General features: G+C 36.4%; 1 protein-coding gene across 1 annotated transcript; it reads left to right on the top strand.

The window, feature by feature from the left end:
• LOC138331844 (vacuolar protein sorting-associated protein 33B-like) lies at positions 1 to 23,287 on the top strand. Its single transcript, XM_069279672.1, has 19 exons — positions 1 to 100; positions 2,561 to 2,641; positions 6,678 to 6,742; positions 7,655 to 7,772; positions 8,571 to 8,711; positions 10,359 to 10,463; positions 10,959 to 11,055; positions 11,643 to 11,720; positions 14,497 to 14,570; positions 15,052 to 15,138; positions 15,546 to 15,639; positions 16,012 to 16,086; positions 16,377 to 16,441; positions 19,070 to 19,171; positions 19,528 to 19,680; positions 19,866 to 19,964; positions 20,970 to 21,063; positions 21,618 to 21,734; positions 22,412 to 23,287. The coding sequence occupies exons 1-19, from the start codon at positions 17 to 19 to the stop codon at positions 22,483 to 22,485; spliced, it is 1,803 nt and encodes a 600-aa protein (XP_069135773.1). The 5' UTR covers positions 1 to 16; the 3' UTR covers positions 22,486 to 23,287.
• Positions 23,288 to 23,645: the final 358 nt, after the last annotated feature.

Raw genomic sequence — 23,645 nt, 5'->3', positions numbered from 1 at the left:
CGTTCATTTCCGGAAAATGTCAGCGCCCTCCACAGACTTCCCCAATGTACAAAAAATTCGCGATGTTGTTCGTAATGAACTCGCTACCTTGTTATTGTCAGTAAGTAATTATGTTAAATAATGTTATCATCTGTTGAGTTATACCGAACTGCCCTAAATTGGGTTCAATTAAATGTAAACTGCCTCTGTACGAATGCACTGCCGGACCGCGAGTTTTGACGTTCTCAGCTGGTTCTGTCAATAATATCGTACAGTCAATGTATGGCGTAACAGAAATATACCCTCCAAAGCATCCACAACTCCCGGTTTTTGCAACATATACCTCGTTTGAAAAAAATATAATGCGTTTTGCTACTGTTATATAGCCCGAGATACTCTTGCCCTGACACCTTACGATTTTTCGCGATTTTCATTTAAATGCCAAAAGATTTGCTCTGTTGTTTATGTTGTGACTAAAGGAGGCCTCTCACTGTTATTTTGTTATATATAGCTAAACTTTTCAGGTTTTGAAAAACGAAATCGGAATATTACGGCCCATCTCAGTAAAGAAATTTATAGAAAGTAAACCATTTGATATAAAAATAATGATTCTGGGGGTTAAATAACTGACTCATGTACAATCATGAAGAGAAATTATCCATTTTTCAGAATATAATGAAAACCGTATGAAAATCCATCAAGTATAGCGGAAAACAGATATTTTCTTTGGACACCCTAGCTATGACTTTCTTGGCCTCGTTTACATGGTTTACTATATATAGCTACAGTATGGGGAGCGGTCATTTTTGTAACAAAAATGCCGGCGAGATGTCGCTTTTTCATTTTGAAATATAATTGAGTTTTGATGTAATTTCAAGATTGGAACTTAACTTAATATCTGTTTATGATGTTGTTGGGTCTTTGAAATGTTTAAAAAAATCTGTTTTCTCCAAAAACAAGAAAGTTTGAGCGGTGTGTGAAATTACGTCCCCCAAACCTGTTCAACCACTGGTCTAACCTCAAGTTTTTATTCTGACTGTCGAGGTTAGACATGAAGTAATGTTTCAAAAACTTGTGTCTCGTCGTGCTACCTATAACATTTTTGGAGTAACTTACTCTCATGTTATGGAGTAGACAGACACTTTTTAGCTCACCTGGCCCAAAGGGTGTCTACTAGTCAAAGAGTTCCGCATGGATTCTAACCAAATTTGGCCAGAAACATTCTTGGGGGAAGGGGAACAGAATTTGTATAAATTTTGGCTCTGACTCCCTGGGGCCAGGAGGAGCGGGGCCCAATAGGGGAAATAGAGGTTAATCCTTAAATCGCTACTTGTTATAGAGTTCTTCATGGATTGAAACCAAATTTGGCCACAAACATCCTCTGGAGAAGGGGAACTGAGTTTGTATAAATTTTGGTTCTGACCTCCCCAGGGGCAGGAGGGGCGGGGCCCAATAGGGAAAATAGAGGTAAATCCTTTAAATCACTACTAGTCATAGAGATCTGCATGGGTTGTAACTGAATTTGGCCAGATACATCCATGGGGGAGAGGAACTGCGTTTGTATAAATTTTGGCTCTGACCCCCGGGGGATAGGAGGGGCGGGGCCCAATAGGGGAAATAGAGGTAAATACTTTAAATCACTACTAGTCATAGAGTTCTGCATGGATTCTAACCAAATTTGGCCAGATACATCCTTGGGGAACAGAGTTTGTATAAATTTTGGCTCTGACCCCCAGCTGGGGGCAGGAGGGGAGGGGCCAATTGTAACTAGAGGTTAATCCTTTAAACTGTTATTAGTCATAGAGTTCTGCATGGATTCTAAGTAAATTTGGCCAGAAATATCCTTGGAGGAAGGGGAACAGAGTTTGTATAAATTTTGGCTCTGACCCCTTGGAGCAGAAAGAGTCGGGCCCAACAGGGAATTTAGAGGTAAATCTTTAATTTCCTTCAGAATTGAAACAATGATCCTGTATTCAGAACATTACTTGGCATTACAAACCAGGTGAGCGATACAGGCCCTCTGGACCTCTTGTTTTGTACTGGACCACAAGTTTAAACAATTTTAATCTACAGTAGTGAATATACATGCAGTACGCTCTTCCGAGGATTTGCCTTAAATTCATATTAAGGGGTATATATGTTTATATACTACGTCATACACAGTGTACAATATTAAGGTTGGGGAGAAGTTCTTTGTCCACTATTATACATTGTATGTAGTAGAATACCACTATAGTAGCTAAATATATCTACAAATGTAAACAAACAGTTGCCCAAGATACTCTGGCTCAGGACAGAAAGACATTCTTACCCCTCGCTAAAATACAGCTCATATTTTAGATACTGACCATGTATTCTCTGTATATACATATTTCAGCGATAGGACTTTGATACATGTAATTAGTCTGTTAGACACGACAGATACTCCCATAATATAAAGTCAATTAGTCAGTCATTTTCTTATTGAATATTATTTTGATGATACCTCTAACATTGTTGGATCCGGAGTAACATGACAAAAAGAAATGTATCTAGCTAGTTTAATATAATGCCTGAAAAATATTACCATACTATTTTTCAGTTTAAAGGAAAGAAAGATTTGGTGCTGGAATCCGACCTAATGAAACCACTGGATCGTATTGCTGGAGCTTCACTATTAAAGGTACATGTGTATATGTATAGGATGGAGTTATGAGTACATGTGCATATATGTAGTACAGATACTTGTTATTTCCAAGACCTCAGAGTCTGGGACTGCTTATTTACATTTTACAATTAATATTTTAACCCACAATGAATAAAGTGATGGGACTATTCAAATGGCAATTCCTCTGGTTCCTCTTCTATGGGAGTTCCTGTTATATGTGTCATCTGTACTCTATATTGTGTTCTAAGTGTCATCTGTACTCTATATTGTGTTCTATGTGTCATCTGTACTCTATTGTGTTCTAAGTGTCATCTGTACTCTATATTGTGTTCTATGTGTCATCTGTACTCTATATTGTGTTCTATGTGTCATCTGTACTCTATTGTGTTCTAAGTGTCATCTGTACTCTATATTGTGTTCTATGTGTCATCTGTACTCTATATTGTGTTCTATGTGTCATCTGTACTCTATATTGTGTTCTATGTGTCATCTGTACTCTATATTGTGTTCTAAGTGTCATCTGTACTCTATATTGTGTTCTATGTGTCATCTGTACTCTATATTGTGTTCTATGTGTCATCTGTACTCTATATTGTGTTCTCTAACTTCTATGTGTCATCTGTACTCTATGTTGTAAATTGATATATAACTGTTGAGAATGTGTCTTCATTACAAATACTGTAAATACAATCTGATTAAGATGCAGATCCTTATTATCACTACGTTTGATAAGAGGATCTGACAATATCCCATTATAGGGGTCACATTCTGGTGACCTTTGGAAATTGCCAATCCAATTGCTGCTGCCAGAATCTTGTCTGGGGACAAAACAATTAAAAAAAGCTTTCAGAATTATTTTCATGTACAAAGTCATCTCGCCCAAAGTACACAACAAATTTTAATGTATATTTATAGTGGGATGAAATGGCGTTTTCAATTGATGTAACAAAGTGTGGAAAATGCATTTGATCTTATGTACATATGGTATAGAGGTCATCAGAATGTAACCCCTTATTGGATGTTGTCAGATCCTCTATTGAAAGGAGTGATTATAAGGATAATATATTTTAATCAGATTGTTAGAAATATTAAAGGAATTCATTTGAAAAAAAACTTCTGTATTAAACTTCTGTATTAAACTTCTGTATTAAACTTTTAATTAAATATACATGTAATCAGAAGACACATGACATTTTCAACTTGTTAGCTCACCTGGTCCGAAGGACCGAGGTGAGCTTATGGGATACTGTGGCGTCCGGCATCCGGCGTCCTGCGTCTGCCAACAATCAACTTCTTCTCCATAACCGCTGGTCGGATTTCAACAAAATTTGACTGTTAGCATCCTTATGGGCTACTAACTGAAAATTATACAAATGTTGGGACTGACACCCCAGGGGCCTGAGGGGCGGGGTCAAAAGGGGTCATTTTGGCTATTTCCATATAAACGACTTCTTCTCTGAAGCTAAGCATGGGATAGCACCCATAATGCAATGGTAGCATCCTTATAGAGTGGGGATTCAAAACTGTACAAATGATAGGGCTGACCCCCCGGAGGCCGGAGGGGCGGGGTCAAAAGTGGTCAATTTGACGATTTCCATATAAACGACTTCTTTTCTGCAACTTAACATGGGATTACACTCATAATGCAATGGTAACATCCTTATAGGGTTGGGATTAAAATTTTGCAAATGATGGGGCTGACCCCTGGGGGCCTGAAGGGTGGGGTCAAAAGGGGTCAATTTAGCTATTTCCATATAAACGACTTCTTTTCTGCAACTAAGCACAGAAGAGCACTCATAATGCAATGCTACAAATGTAGCATCCTTATAGGGTGGGGATTTGAAATTGTACAAATGATAGGGCTGACCCCCGGGGCCTTAGACGGCCATAGACATGGGGTAAAAAAGGTCAATTAGGCTACTATACTATTTTTGAGATAGCATATTTGTATGGTATCAATATGCATCATTATATGGTTGTGATTCAAAATTAAACTTTTGGAGTCAATTTTTCTAATTGTCAGAGTCTTGTGATTAATTAACCAAAAAATACTAAAACAGGTGAGCGATACAGGCCCTCTGGGCCTCTTGTTTCCATGTTGAAATTTAATTGACATTGAACAAGAAAAATAATTATTTATTGAATGTTTGATAATTTTAATTTCTCTAGCTCCATAAATTATCTGTGATCTTTATCATCTTGCTATCCTAGCTTTATAATAAATTCCCTGTTCAGTTTGATAAAATTCTACTGTGCACTGGACTTAAATTTCGTATTTAAAAATTAATTTTTGCGTTCCTGAGGTTCTAATTTGAAAGCGTTAAGGGTATCGTTTAAAAGTCCTAAATGGACAAAAGTCAAATTTTAAAGAAACCGAATATTTGTAAGAATAAGAAGTTTTGACAATCCTCATCGGATGGAAGTCTCAATGTATTATTCCTCTGGGTTTTAGAGAAATGTTTGTTTAAATGTTATTTGAACATCATATTTGTCAACTGTCAATATTCAACATAATATGGGATATCTTTTATCAAATCAAAATGGCATACTGTAATGCCCTGAGAGTATGTTTTTTGACTCACCAAATAGGGCCTAAGATTAGGACTCTTTGAGTTTGAAGCACATGTCTACATATATGTCGTGTTTTGACTCTTAAAGGGGATTTCTGAGAAATTTCAATTGGAATTTGTGATTCAGTTTTGAATCTGTTAAAATCAAGGGTCAACTGGATTCTGAATAATGCTTGTGGCTAGCATCCTGAATTTTATGTATCTACAAATGATAGGGCTGAGGGGCGGGGGGCGGGGTCAAAAGTGGTCAATTTGACGATTTCCATATAAACGACTTCTTCTTCTGCAACTTAACATGGGATTACACTCATAATGCAATGGTAACATCCTTATAGGGTTGGGATTAAAATTTTGCAAATGATGGGGCTGACCCCTGGGGGCCTGAAGGGTGGGGTCAAAAGGGGTCAATTTAGCTATTTCCATATAAACGACTTCTTTTCTGCAACTAAGCACGGAAGAGCACTCATAATGCAATGCTAGCATCCGTATAGGGTGGGGATTTGAAATTGTACAAATGATAGGGCTGACCCCCGGGGCCTTAGACGGCCATAGACATGGGGTCAAAAAGGTCAATTAGGCTACTATTTTCATATAAATTACTTCCTCTCTGAACCTATATATTGGATAGCATATTTGTATGGTATCAATAGCATCATTATATGGTTGTGATTCAAAATTAAACTTTTGGAGTCAATTTTTCTAATTGTCAGAGTCTTTGTGATAATTACCAAAAAATAAAACAGGTGAGCGATACAGGCCCTCTGGGCCTCTTGTTTCCATGTTGAAATTTAATTGACATTGAACAAGAAAAATAATTATTTATTGAATGTTTGATAATTTTAATTTCTCTAGCTCCATAAATTATCTGTGATCTTTATCATCTTGCTATCCTAGCTTTATAAAAATTCCCTGTTCAGTTTGATAAAATTCTACTGTGCACTGGACTTAAATTTCGTATTTAAAAAATTAATTTTTGCATTCCTGAGGTTCTAATCGTTTGAAATCGTTTAAGGGTATCGTTAAAAGTCCTAAAACTGACAAAAGTCAAATTTTAAAGAAAAGAATATTTGTAGAAGTTTAGACAATTCAACGGATGGAAGTACAATGTATTATTCCTCTGGGATTTAGAGAAATGTTTTAAATGTTATTTGAAATCATATTATAATGTCAAATATTTCAACATAAATATGTTCAGAAGATATCTTTTATCAAATTCAGGGCATCCAGTAGATCCCTGAGAGTATGTTTTTGACTCCCAAAAATAAGATTTGACTCTTTGAGTTTGAAGCACATGTCTACATATATGTCGTGTTTTGACTCTTCAGATTTCTGAGAAATTTCAATTGAATTTGATTCTGTTTTGAATCTGTTAAAAGTCAAGGGTCAACTGGATGCTCTGAAATTGTACTGCTAAAAAGTTGACATCAATATTGCATATTTTATGTATCATTGATAAAAAAAAAAATAAAAAAAATTTTCAGCAACATGGAGTGGATAAGATTTTTAAACTGGATCGGACACAGATGTCTATACAGGGATGTGACCAGTAAGTTGTTTTTCTTCCTCTTATGATTGCATAGCTTTTACTCCATTGTTATTGTCCTGAAGATCCATGGTTGATCACACTATGGTACACTTCATTTATCACTGGTTTATAAATGTAGTGTGTGGTATATATAGTATGATCAACTGTGGGTCTCCGACAGTTGCCGCGGTGGCCGAGTGGTTCGGATGTCCTGACATGTTACCACAATCCCTCCACCTCTGGGATGTGGGTTCACATCTTATGTGGGGCAGTTGCCAGGTACTGGTCGATGGTTTTTCTCCAGGTACTCCGGCTTTCCTCCACCAACAAACCTGGCACGTCCTTACATTACCCTGGCTGTTAATAAGACGTTAAAAATAATAAAACCAAAACTAAACCGACAGTTGCTACTTTTCAGGATATTCTTAGTCTATGCTCCACTTGATTTTCCATCTGAAGTGTCATCAGGGTGTGATAAATTGGTACCTTATAGATATACATGATTTTAAAATCACTAACTAAAATAAAGATCGCTCAAAATATACCTTAGACTTTCATTATTATTGAAGAGAAACTCTGTCAAAGAAACAGATCATGGAGTTATCGATATCTATTTTCAAGAAAAGATAACTCTTCCTTATATAAAGAATTTATATCAATACTGCTAATATTAGGCTCTAAGTATGTGTATGCCCTAAGTTAAGAATTGAATTAATAAAACAAAAGTGTTTAAGCTAAGGTTATAAATAAATTTGCAGTTCATAAAATGGAGAGATTAGATTTACAAAATCCTATTTTTCACCTTGAATGAATTGTCCAAATAAAGAAAATTTTAATGTTACATAAATGGTATATGATTACAAATGATTTAATCACTTTATAACCGTAATACTCAGCAAAGACAAAGTATGAGATTTGTCTCCCTTGCTTTAGACGAATTTACTTGGTGAGACCGAGGATGCGTACTATGAAGTTGATAGCTGACCACATTAGTGGAGAAAAAAACCATGGATCAGACAGAAAATATAAAATTATCATGGTGCCTAAGAAGGTAAGCAAATAATCACTTTGGATTTTATTTTATGCATGATTGGTTCCCATTTTAAAATGTAAAAACGAAAAACTCCAAGAATTAATTATCACTGACATTTATATATCTTGGTAGAATTTAAACAAGCAGTAATTTCAATGAAAGGCAAACAAATGATCACTTTTTTTTTCTTTTTTTTTCATAATTTTAGACAAAATATGGTTCGCATATGAAAATGTTACAACCATAAACTACAGTCATGGAATATCACTGGTATGCCTTGGAAGAATTATAAATAGGTAGAAAATGATTTCAATGCAGAATGCCATTTCTGTTCATTGTATAATTCATTTAAAATGCTGTTTTTTTGGTTTCTTTAATATGTTTTATTGTGATGATTGTCGTTACTGAAAATTTCCTTATACAGTTAAACCTGCCATAGGGACCACCTTTGTATGAAGAAAAGTTTTATTACACATCTTAGGTCATTATACACAATCTAGGGTCGCAAAAGGTCATTTATTACACAATCTTAGGGTCGCAAAAGGTCATTTATTACACAATGTGAAGACCACTTTGCTCTACAGCCCATATGTTTCTCTGCTCCCTTGGGTGGTCTTTATACACAGGCTTAACTGTAGTTCGGAAGCATATCATTGCCAAATTAAAAACGCACAGTTTACTGTTACAGCAGGAATTTGGGGGTTTCCAACGATTGGAACACGTTAAGTTAATTTTATATTACATTCTATTAAGATCTTCTATATGTTCAGTCCAAAGCCATTTACTTACTGATATAATGCTGTTGAATTTTGATAGCTTCATGTCTGTGAGATGATCCTTGAACATGAGGGTGTGTTTGGTGATGTGAGCCTGGACGAACTACCTCTAGACCTAATCCCATTGGACCGTGATATCCTATCACTGGAGTTATCAGAGTTCTTCAAAACTTTCTACTTGGTAATGTCAGATTTTTGTAAACCCCCCCCCCCCCCCCCCCCCCCCCCCCCCCCACACTACAGGAGGAGATTAATTCAACTCCCAACCATATAATATATGCTTTATGTACATTTTTCATATATCACTAAATTTAATCCTTGTACACATTTATAGACAGTGGGGTCGCTAAAAGGAAATAAACGAATACGCAAATTGGCCAAATTTTGAAGGCGCAAGATTTTGGTGTTTTATTAGGGGTCTGAGGGTGACCCCCGGGATGAGTTTTATGTATTTTGATGATTTTGCGATCGCCCGAAAGCGTGAGAAATTTGGTGTTTGGGGGGTGCGGGGGTCTCCCCCGGGAAAAAATTACAATTTAGAATGGCTTAGATGAGTTTAACGATGCATTTTGATGAATTTTGCGAGCGCCCAAAGGCGCGAGAATTTGGTGTTTGTGGGGGGTCGGGGTGTCTCCCGGGAAAAAAATTACAATTTAGAATGGCTTAGATGAGTTTTACGATGCATTTTGATGAATTTGCGAGTGCCCGAAGGCGCGAGAATTTGGTGTTAGGGGGATCCGGGTGTCTCCCCCGGGAAAAAAATTACAATTTAGAATGGCTTAGATGAGTTTTACGATGCATTTTGATGAATTTGCGAGTGCCCGAAGGCGCGAGAATTTGGTGTTAGGGGGATCCGGGGGTCTCCCCCGGGAAAAAAAATTACGATTTTAGAATGGCTGAGATGAGTTTTACGATAAAGTTTAATGATTATAAAGCATTCTTAGCATGGTAATTTTTCGATTTAAAGCTACCTGCATTTAGAAATGATAATTGTGTCGTCATAACATTATGGAACCCTACTCGATCTGAATATACCGGCTTCACACCATCGGCACATTGTTGTGTAACAGAAAAAAAAATGAATTAATTGTCTCGCTAAGACATATAAACAAATTGATCTTTTAAGAGACATTTTTTTAAATAGTACATAGTGGGAATCCCTTGATGGACATTTTTAGTCTAGTTTGTGTGTATTGAATTTTTACAATTTAAGGTTTGACATTATGTGCTTGAACCTTTTAGGAAATGCGCTGCGCAGCGGAAAATTTTCTAGAATGAAGTACGAAAAATGTGCAGGAGGACCCTTTTTTCTTTCAAATAAGCTTTTTTAGAAAAATTTCAGTCGGCGAAAATGGGGGGGCAAAAAGACATGTTTGGCCCCCTGTCCTGGGAAACGGGGGGGGGGGGGGGGGGGGGGGGGGGGGGGGCAGTTGCCCCCCCTGCCCCCTCCGCTTCCTACGCCCCTGCTGATCCTTTGCTACTGCAGACAGATCACAGTAAAGATTTTTAATTTAAAAGTTATGTGTGGCATAACTTGGCAAACTGGGCATGCAGGTTTTGTATTTTATATTATAAATATAGTGTAATCGATCCAATAAGTGCCAAGAACGTTTAAGAAATTTAGAAAAAAAAAAAAAGGTGCTAATTATATATTAATAAGACAAAATTATTGCAAATCTAATTGAAATTGAGGCCTCAAAAATAGGGAGGGGCGCTTGTAAGGATATGGGCGCTAATTGGGTTGAATTGATATGGTACATTATTTTACCATTTTATATATCACACAGAGATATGATTTGTATCATCATTAATTTGTTTATTGTTCTAGGAGAATGACCATGTATGGCTACACACAGTAGCCAAGTCATTGATAGGACTCCAGGCCCTCATTGGGATGATTCCAAATGTCTACTGCATAGGTCGGGGGTCAAAGGTAGGTTCTAGCATGTCTAGGTTAGAGGTCATATGACAACTGTTTCAAGCTGCATATCAGAAGTAAACTGTTTGCATCATATTCAAAGTCTGAATAATTATTCATATCATTTGCTAATTATTTCTTTGAATACTGATAAGAGCTTCATTTGTGTTTTAGTTTGTATAGCTTTTGATTAGTTTAACGTCCTATTAACAACCAGGGTCATTTAAGGATGTGCCAGGTTTGTTGGTGGAGGAAAGCCAGAGTATACCCAGAGAAAAATCACCAACCATCGGCCATTACCTGGCAACTGCCTCACTTTGGATTCAAACTCGCAACCCAGAGGTGGAGGGCCTATGGTAATATGTAGAGACATCGTAACCACTTAGGCCACCACATTCCCATAACAGAATATAATGATAGATACACAGACAAAATGATTTCCTTTAAACTAGACCTATTCTGTATGTATTGTGAACACATATACCTTAAAGTGTATATTGTTTTTCACAGATGGTTTATGACCTCATGAATGCCATACTAGGAGAAAGACTAGCTGGAACAGATTACAGTCGAAATGAAATTGGAAACATGATTCTGATTGACAGAAGTAAAGCTATTCTTTTACTGTTTCAACAAATATTTTTTACATCTCACTAAAAATTTAACAGGAACTTCATAGTATTTTAAGTGACAAAGTATAATACAGACTCTGAAAATTTAAATTTTAAAATATCAGAAGTAAACCTGTTCTGAATTAATGAAAGTTGTGCTATTGGTTTCACTGTAACCATGCCTTGTAGCCGAACCCATTACTGATACTGATTTGCTGACAGGTATAATTTGATCATTCTAAGATTGGATTCATTAATAATTCCTAAGAAGTGGAATTTGAAATCTTACAGATTTGCAGATAACTTACACTGCGTTGTATGCACATGTTCATGTCATTCATCGTCGGGGACCCACGGGTGATCGCACTACACTACGCTACACTTATCAACGTTAGTGTATATATCGCCTGGGTTACTGAGGATGCTTGTCCGTATGAATACTGAGGAATGTCACCATTTCGCCTTTTTGTTTTCGCGACGTATGTTCCGTGGAACAGAGATATTTTTATATTCAGAGTTTTGTGCTCTATATGTATAAATGGTGAGTTTGTCACTCCTCTGTATTTGTAAATTTTATTTGTAGATGTGGACTTAGTGACACCACTTTGTTCACAGATGACATATGAGGGTTTACTTGACGAGGCATTTGGTATCAACTGTGGTAAGATATACAACAAAAGCATTTGGTATCAACTGTGGTAAGATATACAACAAAAGCATTTGGTATCAACTGTGGTAAGATATACAACAAAAGCATTTGGTATCAACTGTGGTAAAATATAAAAGTATCATCACTAAAAAGTTAGATTTTATAATTTTGGACGTTTTAACTATTATTTTCGCAAAAATAATCTCGCAGATAATTGGTAGAGGAATCAGTCCACTATTGTGCTGCGATTGTAAACAACAATGTTTCAGTCAGCTGATTTTCTGTGAATTAAACTTTTTTTATGATTGACCATGCATCTGGTACGTGATTAGTTTCATCTTTATTATATTTTGAATATATTATTTCTTTTAGAAATTCTCCAGCAATGATGAATACCGTAAAAACTTGTGTAATTTGCGCAATTTTTCTGTGCAAAAATAAAATATGAAGTTGGGGGTGCGCAAAATACATTGATAGAGGCGATTTAAAAATTTTACGGGGAAAAATCTGTCCATTCTGAGGGGCTGACGATCTATGAATGTCGAGGTACTGCTCTGTTTATGGTAACCTATTTATATGATAAAAGGTATTAAAGTTTGTAAAAACAATGCCTCACCTATTAAAGTGGATTATCTAAGGCTAATTAAAGTGTTAAGTTATGACAACGATGTCTTGTTTCCATTTGCCCCGAGAATTTGATGGCGACTGACGGAGAGCATGGCTTCTACTTACAGCAAGAGATGTATACCCTGCACACCTCGTAGTATAATGGGACAGCCACAATCAGTGACTTGGGCCGGGTCAATCTAGTTTACCTGTATTTTTTTAGGGGAGAGAGTCTGTAGAGAGAGTGTGTGTGTGTATACACAAACATTAGTGCCAGCCAGCCACCTGTACATGATCACCAGTGACTGGGTTTGCTGAGCTGTGAATGAATGGCTAGTTAGCTTAAGTGATCTATATATCGTCAACAATGCATCTGTATCTACTTAAAATCAAAGAATTTATTCTTCAAAATGCATCAACATTCACTTGATTAAAGTCCTATTACGTCTTTATTTTAGATATTTTTTTAGATGTTTTGAACATCTGCAAGACATTTCAGTTTTAGGTTGCGGTGGCCAATTAATAAAATAAAACAAACACAATGCGGTTTTAATATGTTATTTCTTTTAAATACAAGTCTTCTTTGTGCAAGTTGTCAAGCATTTATGGGGAATATTTTGCATTGAAATTGTCACCTTCATACATCAATTTTGGGACTACCTGGACATCGTTTTTTTTCCAAATTTTTTGATGCGCAAAATATACTGATAGTAGATTTTTTTCAGCATTTTCAGCCCTAAAATGTACCTGCGCAAATTACACTGGTGCGCAAATTATACCAGTTTTTACGGGTAGCATTTTTAGCTCACCTGGCCCGAAGGGCCGGTGAGCTTATGTCATGGCGCGGCGTCCGTCGTCCGTCCGTCCGTCCGTCCGTCCGTCCGTCGTCCGTCCGTCCGTCCGTCCGTCCGTCGTCCGTCCGTCCGTCCGTCAACATTTCCTTTAAATCGCTACTAGTCATAGAGTTCTGCATGGATTTTAACTAAATTTGGCCACAAACATCCTTGGGGGAGGGGAAACAGAACTTGTATAAATTTTGGCTCTGGTCCCCCAGGGGCAGGAGGGGCGGGGCCCAATAGGGGTAATAGAGGTAAATCCTTTAAATCGCTACTTGTCCTAGAGTTCTGCATGGATTGTAACCAAAATTAGCCACAAACATCCTTGGGGGAAGGGGAAAAGAACTTGTAAAAAGTTTGGCTCTGGTCCCCAGGGGGCAGGAGGGGGCGGGGCCCAATAGGGGAAATAGAGGTAAATCCTTTAAATCGCTACTAGTCATAGAGTTCTGAATGGAATGTAACCAAATTTGGCCACAAAAAATCCTTTGGGGAAGGGGAACAGAACTTGTATAAATTTTGGCTCTGGTCCCCCGGGGGCAGGAGGGGCGGGGCCCAATAGGGGAAATAGAGGTAAATCCTTTAAATCGCTACTAGTCATAGAGTTCTGAATGGAATGTAACCAAATTTGGCCACAAACATCCTTGGGGGAGGGGGAACAGACCTTGTATAAATTTTGGCTCTGACCCCCTGGGGGCAGGAGGGGCGGGGCCCAATAGGGGAAATAGAGGTAAATCCTTTAAATCTCTACTTGTCCTAGAGCTCTACATGAATTGTAACCAAATTTGGCCACAAACATCCTTGGGGGAAGGGGAACAGAACTTGTATAAATTTTGGCTCTGGTCCCCTGGGGGCAGGAGGGGCGGGGCCCAATAGGGGAAATAGAGGTAAATCCTATAAATCACTTCTTGTCCAAGAGTTTTGTTTGGATTGTGACCAAATTTGGCCATAAAACATCCTTGGGGGAAGGGGAACAGAACTTGTATAAATTTTGGCTCTGGTCTCCAGGGGGCAGGAGGGGCGGGGCCCAATAGGGGATTTAGAGGTTAATATTAAAATTCCTTCAGAAAAGAAACAATGAACCTGTTTTCAGAACATAACTTGGCATTACAAACCAGGTGTGAGCGATACAGGCCCTCTGGGCCTCTTGTTTCACTATCAAAAACACAAGCAGACAAATTAGTATATTTCTTCAGTTACAAAAGTTTGATAGATAAAAAATACCATTTGTCAACGGTGTAGCACGCTACATTTTTAAATCAGAAAAATCAGAATGAATATTTCCCGATTTTTGTATACAAGATATTACAAGATATCTAATAGTCATTGCCTCTGTCAATCTATCACAGGTTATGTGGAGTTTGGCTCTGATGTAACGGGTAAAGATCAGTCTGTCAAGTTAATGCTCACCAGTGAAGACGAAGTAAGAAATTATATCTGATAATTAAAAATTATGGGGTCTTTATAATAGAATATACTGTGTCATTTTAATGATTCTGATATTTTGGATCTCACTGCTTCAGAATCATTAGTTGAATGTTAAATCTGATTCCTAGTTATAGTTAGATTTTTTATACTTTTTGTTTTAGTAACATATCCCCTGTAACCAAATATGTATTGTTAATCATGGAAACAAAGCAAGAATTTCCATTACTAGTAGCATTATTATGTGTGTTATCTATGCAAAACATCACAACGTCAACTACGAACCTCACCTAATAAGGTGTTAGTATTGATTGATATATTATTAATGTTAAAGATCAAAGGTCACATTAAGTCGTGTACTTCATCTCGTCATACAAAATAAAAACACTATCTCACAAACACTTTAACGAGGTTTGATGATAGAACTAACAAATATGGATTTTTTTGCCAAACTATATATACTTTGCTTTAACTTTCAGATATTTGAAGCAGTTAGAAACCGTCATTTCTCAAATGTGTTTTCCTTTCTTAGTACCAAGGCAAAGTCACTTCAGTCTGATTTTGATGTAAGTAGTATTGAAAGGCTTTTTGTAAGAGTGATTTGTGCATCATTACATCAAAATATTTCATTTTCGCATTGACCATGAAATGAATGGCAATATGAATGACTAAGATATTCTCTGCTCCTTTGTTTTGCATTGGATAATTCTAGTAATTATGACATTTTAGGTGATATAATTGAATCTAAGACCCTCACCAGAAGTGTGGATATTTCCATCCAAGAACGAATATATTAAGAAATTATTGATTATAATGAATTATTTATGGCTTAAAAATTGTGTTCATTAAAAATTATTAATGAAATTAATGCATGTCTCATTGTATTTTGAAAAAATATTATGTATTATTTGCTTTAACAGTCAAAGAAGTGATGTATTGGCATAGTTTGAATGTCATCACAAATTTGTTTCAGAAAAGACACACACTGACATCTGTAGGTGATGTGAAGAATTTTGTGGCAAATGAATTAAAAAATCTGAAAAATCAAAAAGCAGTTCTGGCACATCGTAAGTGTTTAACTTTGATATTGATATTGTTATAATTATCTGCTATAATTTGAAATGAATTCTCAGGTGTGTCAATATATGTCAAGAATTGATTGATAATTTCTTTAACAGAACAACATCAAGTTAAGAGTAACGTTCCATTGATTTAACACTATGCTGATTTTAAGATATATTAAGACTTCAGAAATTCCAGAGTTTGGTACAACAATATTATATCAATTAATTTAAAAAAGTTCTTCCGAATCATTTCCATGATTTGTCATATTATTAAGTAAATGGAAACTGTAATGTATGGTTCTATGTAAGTAGTTATTATGTGTACTGGTGTATACAGGTATGATATGTAATTAAATGTTGTATATTATTGTGCAGATATTGGGGCATGTGAAGACATACTTATTAAAAAGACACGAGGAGATTTCCAGGAAATCCTACAAGCTGAACATTGTAAGTCTGTGGTATGATTTTGAATATTTTTTCCAGATCAAAGGTATTGTTTGATATGAAATATTTGTAGATATTTGTTCATGTTTTGGAACTTTCACAACATTTCTTGGGTAGAATTATTTGTGTGGTTGTCAATGGGAGAATGATAGCAATAATATATTTTTGTTCTTCCATGACAATTGACCACAAAACAATTTCTAAGCAACGACAATTTTATGTTATTTATTAGTACTTTGAGATATACCTTGATAGCGTCCCCTCCCTTCTGAAGATGAATTTTTCATTAACAGCCATGCTGGAGGGATCTGGTGTAAGGGACAACATCAACTATATAGAAGAACTCATCAACAAACAGGTATGTTGAGTAAAGCTAACCTTTACACTTTGTATAATAAGAATTTCAATGAAATTTCCAAGGATTAGATTAAGTTAAGGTTAGGTTATTTAAGTTTATTTAACAAAACAAGATCTAAATAGAGATCCTCTTCACTGGACACAAAAACAATAAGTTATATTATACATGCTGTACAATGTACAAAAAAGTGATGTTACTTAACATTTAAATTATTTCAGATCTATAGTTATAAAAGAGTTCCTGATTCTCTCAATGCTTTTATTTGGTGCTAAAACAACACAATTCTTACAGCAAAAACCTTCTAATGAATGTCCAATCTGGAATATTGACTAAAACATCAGAGTGTATATTCATCATTAACCGATTCTCTATAATCCTGAAGTACATTTTTAGCCCACCATCATCAGATGGTGGGCTATTCAAATTGCCCTGCGTCTGTGGTCCGTTGTCCGTCGTCCGTCCGTAAACAATGCTTGTTATCACTATGTCTTAAAAACTGCTGCAGGGATTTTGTTCAAACTTCACATGGAGGGTCCCCTTGGTCCATATTTGTGCCATACAGATTTTGAGGCTGATCGGAAAAACAAGATGGCCGCCAGGCAGCCATCTTTGATTTTGGCAGTTGTAGTTTGTTATCGATATTTCTTGAGAACTACGGAAGGGATTTTGTTCAAACTTCACATTGAGGATACCCTTGGTCCCTAGTTGTGCCATACAGATTTTGCCGCTGATCGGAAAAACAAGATGGCCGCCAGGCAGCCATCTTTGATTTTGGCAGTTGAAGTTTGTTATCGATATTTCTTGAGAACTACTGAAGGAATTTTGTTCAAACTTCACATGGAGGTTACCCTTGGTCCCTATTTGTGCCATACAGATTTTGAGGCTGATAGGAAAAACAAGATGGCCGCCAGGCGGCCATCTTGGATTTTGATAGTTAAGGTTTGATATCCCCATTTCTCAAAAAGTGCTGAAGGGATCTTTCTCAAATTTAATATGTAGGTTCCCCTAGGGCCCTTGTTGTGCATATTGCATTTTTGGACCAATCGGTGAACAAGATGGCCGCCAGGCCGCCATTTTGGATTTCGATAGTTAAAGTTTGTTATGGCTATTTCTCAGATAGTACTGAAGGGATCTGTCTCAAATTTCATATGTAGGTTCCCCTAGGGACCTAGTTGTGCATATTGCATTTTGGGACCGATCGGTTAACAAGATGGCCGCCAGGCAGCCATCTTGGATTTTGTTATTCAAAGTTTGTTATCGCTATTTCTCAGAAAGTACTGAAGGGATCTGTCTCAAAATTCATATGTAGGTTCCCCTAGGGCCCTAGTTGTGCATATTGTGATTTGGAACCGATCGGTCAACAAAATTGCTGCCAGGCAGCCAACTTGGATTTTTATATTCAAAGTTTGTTATCGCTATTTCTCAGAAAGTATTGAATGGATCTTTCTCAAATTTCACATATAGGTTCCCCTAGGGCCCTTGTTGTGCATATTGTGATTTAGGACCGATTGATCAACAAGATGGCTGCCAAGGAGTCATCTTGGATTTTGATAGTTGAAGTTTGATACCGCTATTTCTCAAAAGGTACTGAAGCGATCTGTCTCAAATTTTATATGTAGTATGTTTGAAAAAGTTTAAAAAGTAGAGAAAAGATCTATCTTTCCTTTGTCAGATATAGATCATTCTTTGGTGGGCGCCAAGATCCCTCTGGGATCTCTTCTCTTGTTAGCTCACCTGGCCCGAAGGTGTCAACATTTCCTTTAAATCACTACTAGTCATAGAGTTCTGCATGGAATGTAACCAAATTTGGCCAGGAACATCCTTTTGGGAAGGGAAACAGAGTTTGTATAAATTTTGGCTCTGCCCCCCAGGGTGCTGGAGGGGCAGGGCCCAATAGGGGAAATAGAGGTAAATCCTTTAAATCGCTGCTAGTCATAGAGTTCTGGATGGAATGTTAGCAAATTTGGCCAGAAACATCCTTGAGGGAAGGGGAACAGAGTTTGTATAAATTTTGGCTCTGACCCCCCGGGGGCAGGAGGGGCGGGGCCCAATAGGGGAAATAGAGATAAATCCTTTAAATCGCTACTAGTCATAGAGTTCTGCATGGATTGTAAACAAATTTGGCCACAAACATCCTTGGGGGAAGGGGAACAGAGTTTGTATAAATTTTGGCTCTGACCCCCCGGGGGCAGGAGGGGCGGGGCCCAATAGGGGAAATAGAGGTAAATCCTTTAAATCACTACTAGTCATAGAGTACTGAATGGAATGTAACCAAATTTGGCCAAATATATCCTTGGGGGAAGGGGAACAGAGTTTGCATAAATTTTGGCTCTGGGCCCCCTGGGGGCAGGAGGGGCGGGGCCTTATAGAGAAATCGAGGTAAATCCTTTAAATCGATACTAATCATAGAGTTCTGCATGGAGTTTAACCAGAGTTTGTATAAATTTTAGCTCTGACCCTCTAGAGCAGAGAGAATGGGAAATTAGATGTAAATGTTCAGAAAAGAAACAATGATCCTGTGTTTCAGAACATAACTTGGCATTACAATAACCAGGTGAGCGATACAGGTCTTCTGGGCCTCTTGTTGGTAGATCTATTTTTACCAGTAATCATTATTTTGTTTCTCAGCATAGCATCACACAGACACTGCGACTGCTGTGTCTGTTGTCGATAACACAAGATGGCATCACTAGCAAGGAGTTTAAGTCACTCAAGACTCAGTTTTTACATGTAAGTAATTATTAAATAAACAAATTAAATGTGTTAGATACTGCATTGAACAACAATCATCAGATTTATATAATCAAAACTGCTCAACATCATTACATCACCTTGCTGCTCCATTTCCTGACCAATAGGTTGACCAAGGAAGAAAATTATGTCAATAATAAAGTGTTTTCTTCAATATCAAGAAACATGCATTGAGCTATGACACACGTCAAATTTAGTAGGATCCATATGCATGTGCATCAGTGATTGGTCTGGACTCTGGTTATGGATATGTCTTTTGTATACTTTCAGAGTTATGGGTTACTTGGTAAATCGTTTAATTTTAAAATCAAATATCTATGTTTTGTTTATTTCAGAGTTATGGATATGAACACATGCTAACTTTCTACAATTTGAAACGACTGGGATTACTAACGGATCAAGAAGGTCCGACAACCCCGATCACAGGGGTTCAGGCTGCCATGGGCAAGAGGGGATCTTACAAAAGTATCTGTAAACGCCTTGCTTTGGTAAGTTGGGGGGATCATGATATCTTCATGAATCATCACTTTAACAGGCACAGGAACAACTAATTTACTTTTCAACTGTTAACATCGCATTCCACTTTATATCATATTTTCGTCTGAAAAAATGGAACATTACGTTTAGTAGACTTAATTGTTAAAATACAAAATGTTTTTCTTTTAATGGTTAGATACCAAAATCTGAAGACATCAACCTACACAGTCCAACAGATATGTCTTATGTCTTCAGCGGGGCGTACACGCCGATCTCATGTAAACTTGTTGAACAGGTGAGTTTTTACTTGCAAATTGGAAACTATACCCAAATAAGATGACCTAATTAGCTAGCAGTAAGTTTGTTAATTTGTTCATCAGTTTTCCTCTATCTACAGTAAAACCTCCCTCAGCAACAACCGCTATATAGAGACCACAGTACCATAAGATTTCCCTATATACGATATGTTAACCTTTGCCACTGTCCAGGTTAAATGGAGTTTTCAAGTCTGGTCACCTGTCACTAATTTTGAAGAATGGCATCTTACATACCTGTGAATAAAAAGAAATTAAGTTCTTCCATCTTGCTAAACTTTTATGGGGGGGGGTGCCATCTTATGTTGAATTCCGCACCAAAAATTGACCAAAATATTCATGCAACTCCAATATTGATTACCTCCCCCTGTCAGAAACACGCTTGACAGAATTTTTAGAATTTCTTTACATCTTTTAAATCTACATGTATTGCCCAACCCACACATTAATCATTTGAAACTGATGCGCCCTGAATACCCAATCAGCAGGCTCCGAAACAATCACCTCTCTATGAAATCTTGTGCCCAAAAGGGGATTTCCTGGAATCTATTTTTGGTTTGATTCTGCGGTCCCTATGAAGACCACTTCCCTATGAATCTAAAGGACCAATTCCAATAAAATTTAAGCTGTGTATAAAGACCACTGGCTATAAAGACAATTTCTTATTTGTTCCTTGGGTGGTTTATTTATTCTATTGGGTAGTTAATGGAGAATACCTAATTTTTGATTGAAAATTGTTAATTATGCATTTATAGAAATGAGAGTTAATAAAAAACACTTTTTTTTTGTAATAATCGAGAAGGAATTTACAGAAATAGAAATATTTGATGAAAATCCTTGATAATGTAGAGATGATAACTGTTAAAGAAATGTTTATAGAAATGGAAGATCATGAATAAATGTACTGAGAAGCAGAAACAAATACAACTCATTTTAAAATGCCTGTAAGGGTGAAGTGTAATTGTCATTTATTAATTGATTGACAGGTGTTAAATAAGGAGGGATTTGCTGGGATGGAGGATGTCACAAAACATTTACCTGGAGGAACATTCGCTGATGTTAGAGTCAAACAAACAAAAGGTAACTTGAGAAAATCCTAGAGGTGTAAACAGACTTGAAGAATAATTTGCTAATTTTTAAATAAAATTTTGATATAATATCAATAGATACTTACAGACACTTGGAAAAAGTGGAACATTTAAACAGAAAAAAGTAGTTTAATGTTAAAGATACTGAAAATAGAGATGAAATAGTTCATGTTGTATTGTAGCTTAATTATGAAAACTAATGTTCATGTCAAACTGATTTTCGCGTGGTTTGTGGGCAAATAGAAATCACAAAATTAAATTGTCGCGAAAAATATCGGTTATAGGTAGAGTTAACCTTATCACTCTGAACTGCGAAATGAAATTGCCAAAATTTTAAAATTCGCCAGTTAGCCCTAAGGTTTGCCAAATTACAGCTAATTGGTACCATTGCCATTACCCGAGCAATAAAAAGACTAGAAATTACATTAAAAGTGAAATTCACAGAAATTTTTAAATAGTTCATACTTTTTAGGTAAAGGTGATGCTTCAAGTGCTTCATAGGCTCTGAAACCACATAAAAAGTGATACATGTTTGATATGTTTTAGGTAAAAGTGGTGGGTCTAGTGGTTCACCTCCATCCCAGCGAGTAGTGCTTGTCTATTTCCTTGGAGGATGTACCTACTCCGAGATCACGGCTCTACGTTTCCTGGGAAGACTTAAAGGTAAAAAGACATTATTATTCTAACCATCTCCTTCCAACTCCTTCCATATGATAGCAGAGATACATAAAACATACATTGGTTATTGATGTAAAGCAAAATTCATTTCTTTTCTTTCTTTTGAATAATTTCAAAGTTATAAAACCAATCATCCAAATTAAAACGTTGTTTTTCAAATTTAAAATATGTGTTTTTAGTATTACCGTATATATTTATTTATACCTATCTACAAGGTATGTTTTATTGGGCTTGAAGATCCGATAGTCAAATTGGCAGCATAGAATTGGTCACTGACAATTTTTAGTAATCGGATGACAGTAAGACATATAGTCTGTTTGCTGTGTTTGAATAAAGTTCTACCGGTTGGGATGACGATATTGTTTTTTCCCGTTGTCAGTTTAATGTGATCGGATGGGTACGTGTGCTGTTTGGTGTCATTCGCGCCAAGCTTCAGTAAAACAGTACTATCAAAAGGAAGAGAAAGGAAGAAGTTGAAAGAGGAGGACAGAATGCACTTTAAATTTTCAAATTAATTTTTACATAGTAACTTGCCAAGAAATGATTTATAATATATTATTCAACATCATGTATGAAAGAAGAAAAAACTAATATTAAATGACCTTAGCTTTTGACAGTACGTTAAGACCCACCAACTATACCTGTAACATTGTGTTTTATAGGTTACCGCTTCCTGGTGGCTACCACAGCTTTGATCAACGGCAGTACATGGCTGAATGGGTTGGTGGAGAAGTGATCTGTACAACACGACATCCACTGTGATTTAACAACTGTTCTATCTGTGATATCATTGGTCCATTGGACCATGTGACCAGGTCCCTAGATCATGAAACACTCTTAAGTCTAAAACAGTCTTACGTATAGACATAGCCAAACATATATGACGTTACAAAAAGTTACGTCTTTTTTTTATTGGTGTAGCAAAAACTTAGGTCTAAGACTGTTTCGTGATCCTGGGACTCCTGTCATTCCAAATAATCATTAGACAAATTTTAATTAAGTAAATACATCCATGCTGTTAGACAGAGTTGGTCTAAAGCTGTACTTTATCATGTTAAGCTTATGGATGTGTTTAAATCCTTGTTATTATTGTGGTTGTAGTGGCGAGATAAACTAATTATGTGTTAAGTCTTGATTTGGAACGACAAAGCTGAATTTGCAATGGAGGAAGCGGTGATGTATTTAGTTCACCAGTTTGTCGGTGTCATAAACTGAACTCTATCAAATGATGATCGAGTGTTGGGGAAGAGAAAAAAATGTCTTCATCATTGATCGACCATTGTAACTTCACTATTAATAGTTATTTAATAAGCTCTTCTATATGAATTTATTATATCTGCAAAATATCTAAAGTGCAATCATGAATGTTAATGCGATTTGATTTTAATGTACATGTATATGTATGGAAACGTTTGTTTTGGTGTATCAAGACAAACCCATGTGATATTTATATGATTATATGATTAACATGAAAGAATAATTGTAAATATTTGTAAATATTATTAAATAAAATACATTTTACAGTATACAAAACTAAATATTTATCTTTTTGTCGTTTACAGTAGATGAACATGTAAATAAAAAAACGATTTTTTGCTGTAAAATGAACAACACTTTACACTATAAACCACTGTATTTTATGCGATATACAAATGGTCGCGTAATGTCTAGGGAGAGCTTAACGGGAATTAAAATGTTCCACTCAAATTTATAAAAGGCAAAATGAATGTCACTAAGAGCCCTTGCTCATGGAAATATGTATTTCTGAATATTTTGAAGATAACGGTAGTTTACAGTTCAATCTGATTAAAACACAGATCCGTATAACCACTCCGTTCAATAGAGGATCTGACAATATCCTACAAGGGTCACGTCCAGATGACCTTTATACCACGT

The sequence above is a fragment of the Argopecten irradians genome, chromosome 9 (genome assembly GCF_041381155.1).
Source record: "Argopecten irradians isolate NY chromosome 9, Ai_NY, whole genome shotgun sequence".
Taxonomy (NCBI): Eukaryota; Metazoa; Mollusca; class Bivalvia; order Pectinida; family Pectinidae; genus Argopecten; species Argopecten irradians.
This window is presented reverse-complemented; position numbering and strand designations above follow the sequence as displayed.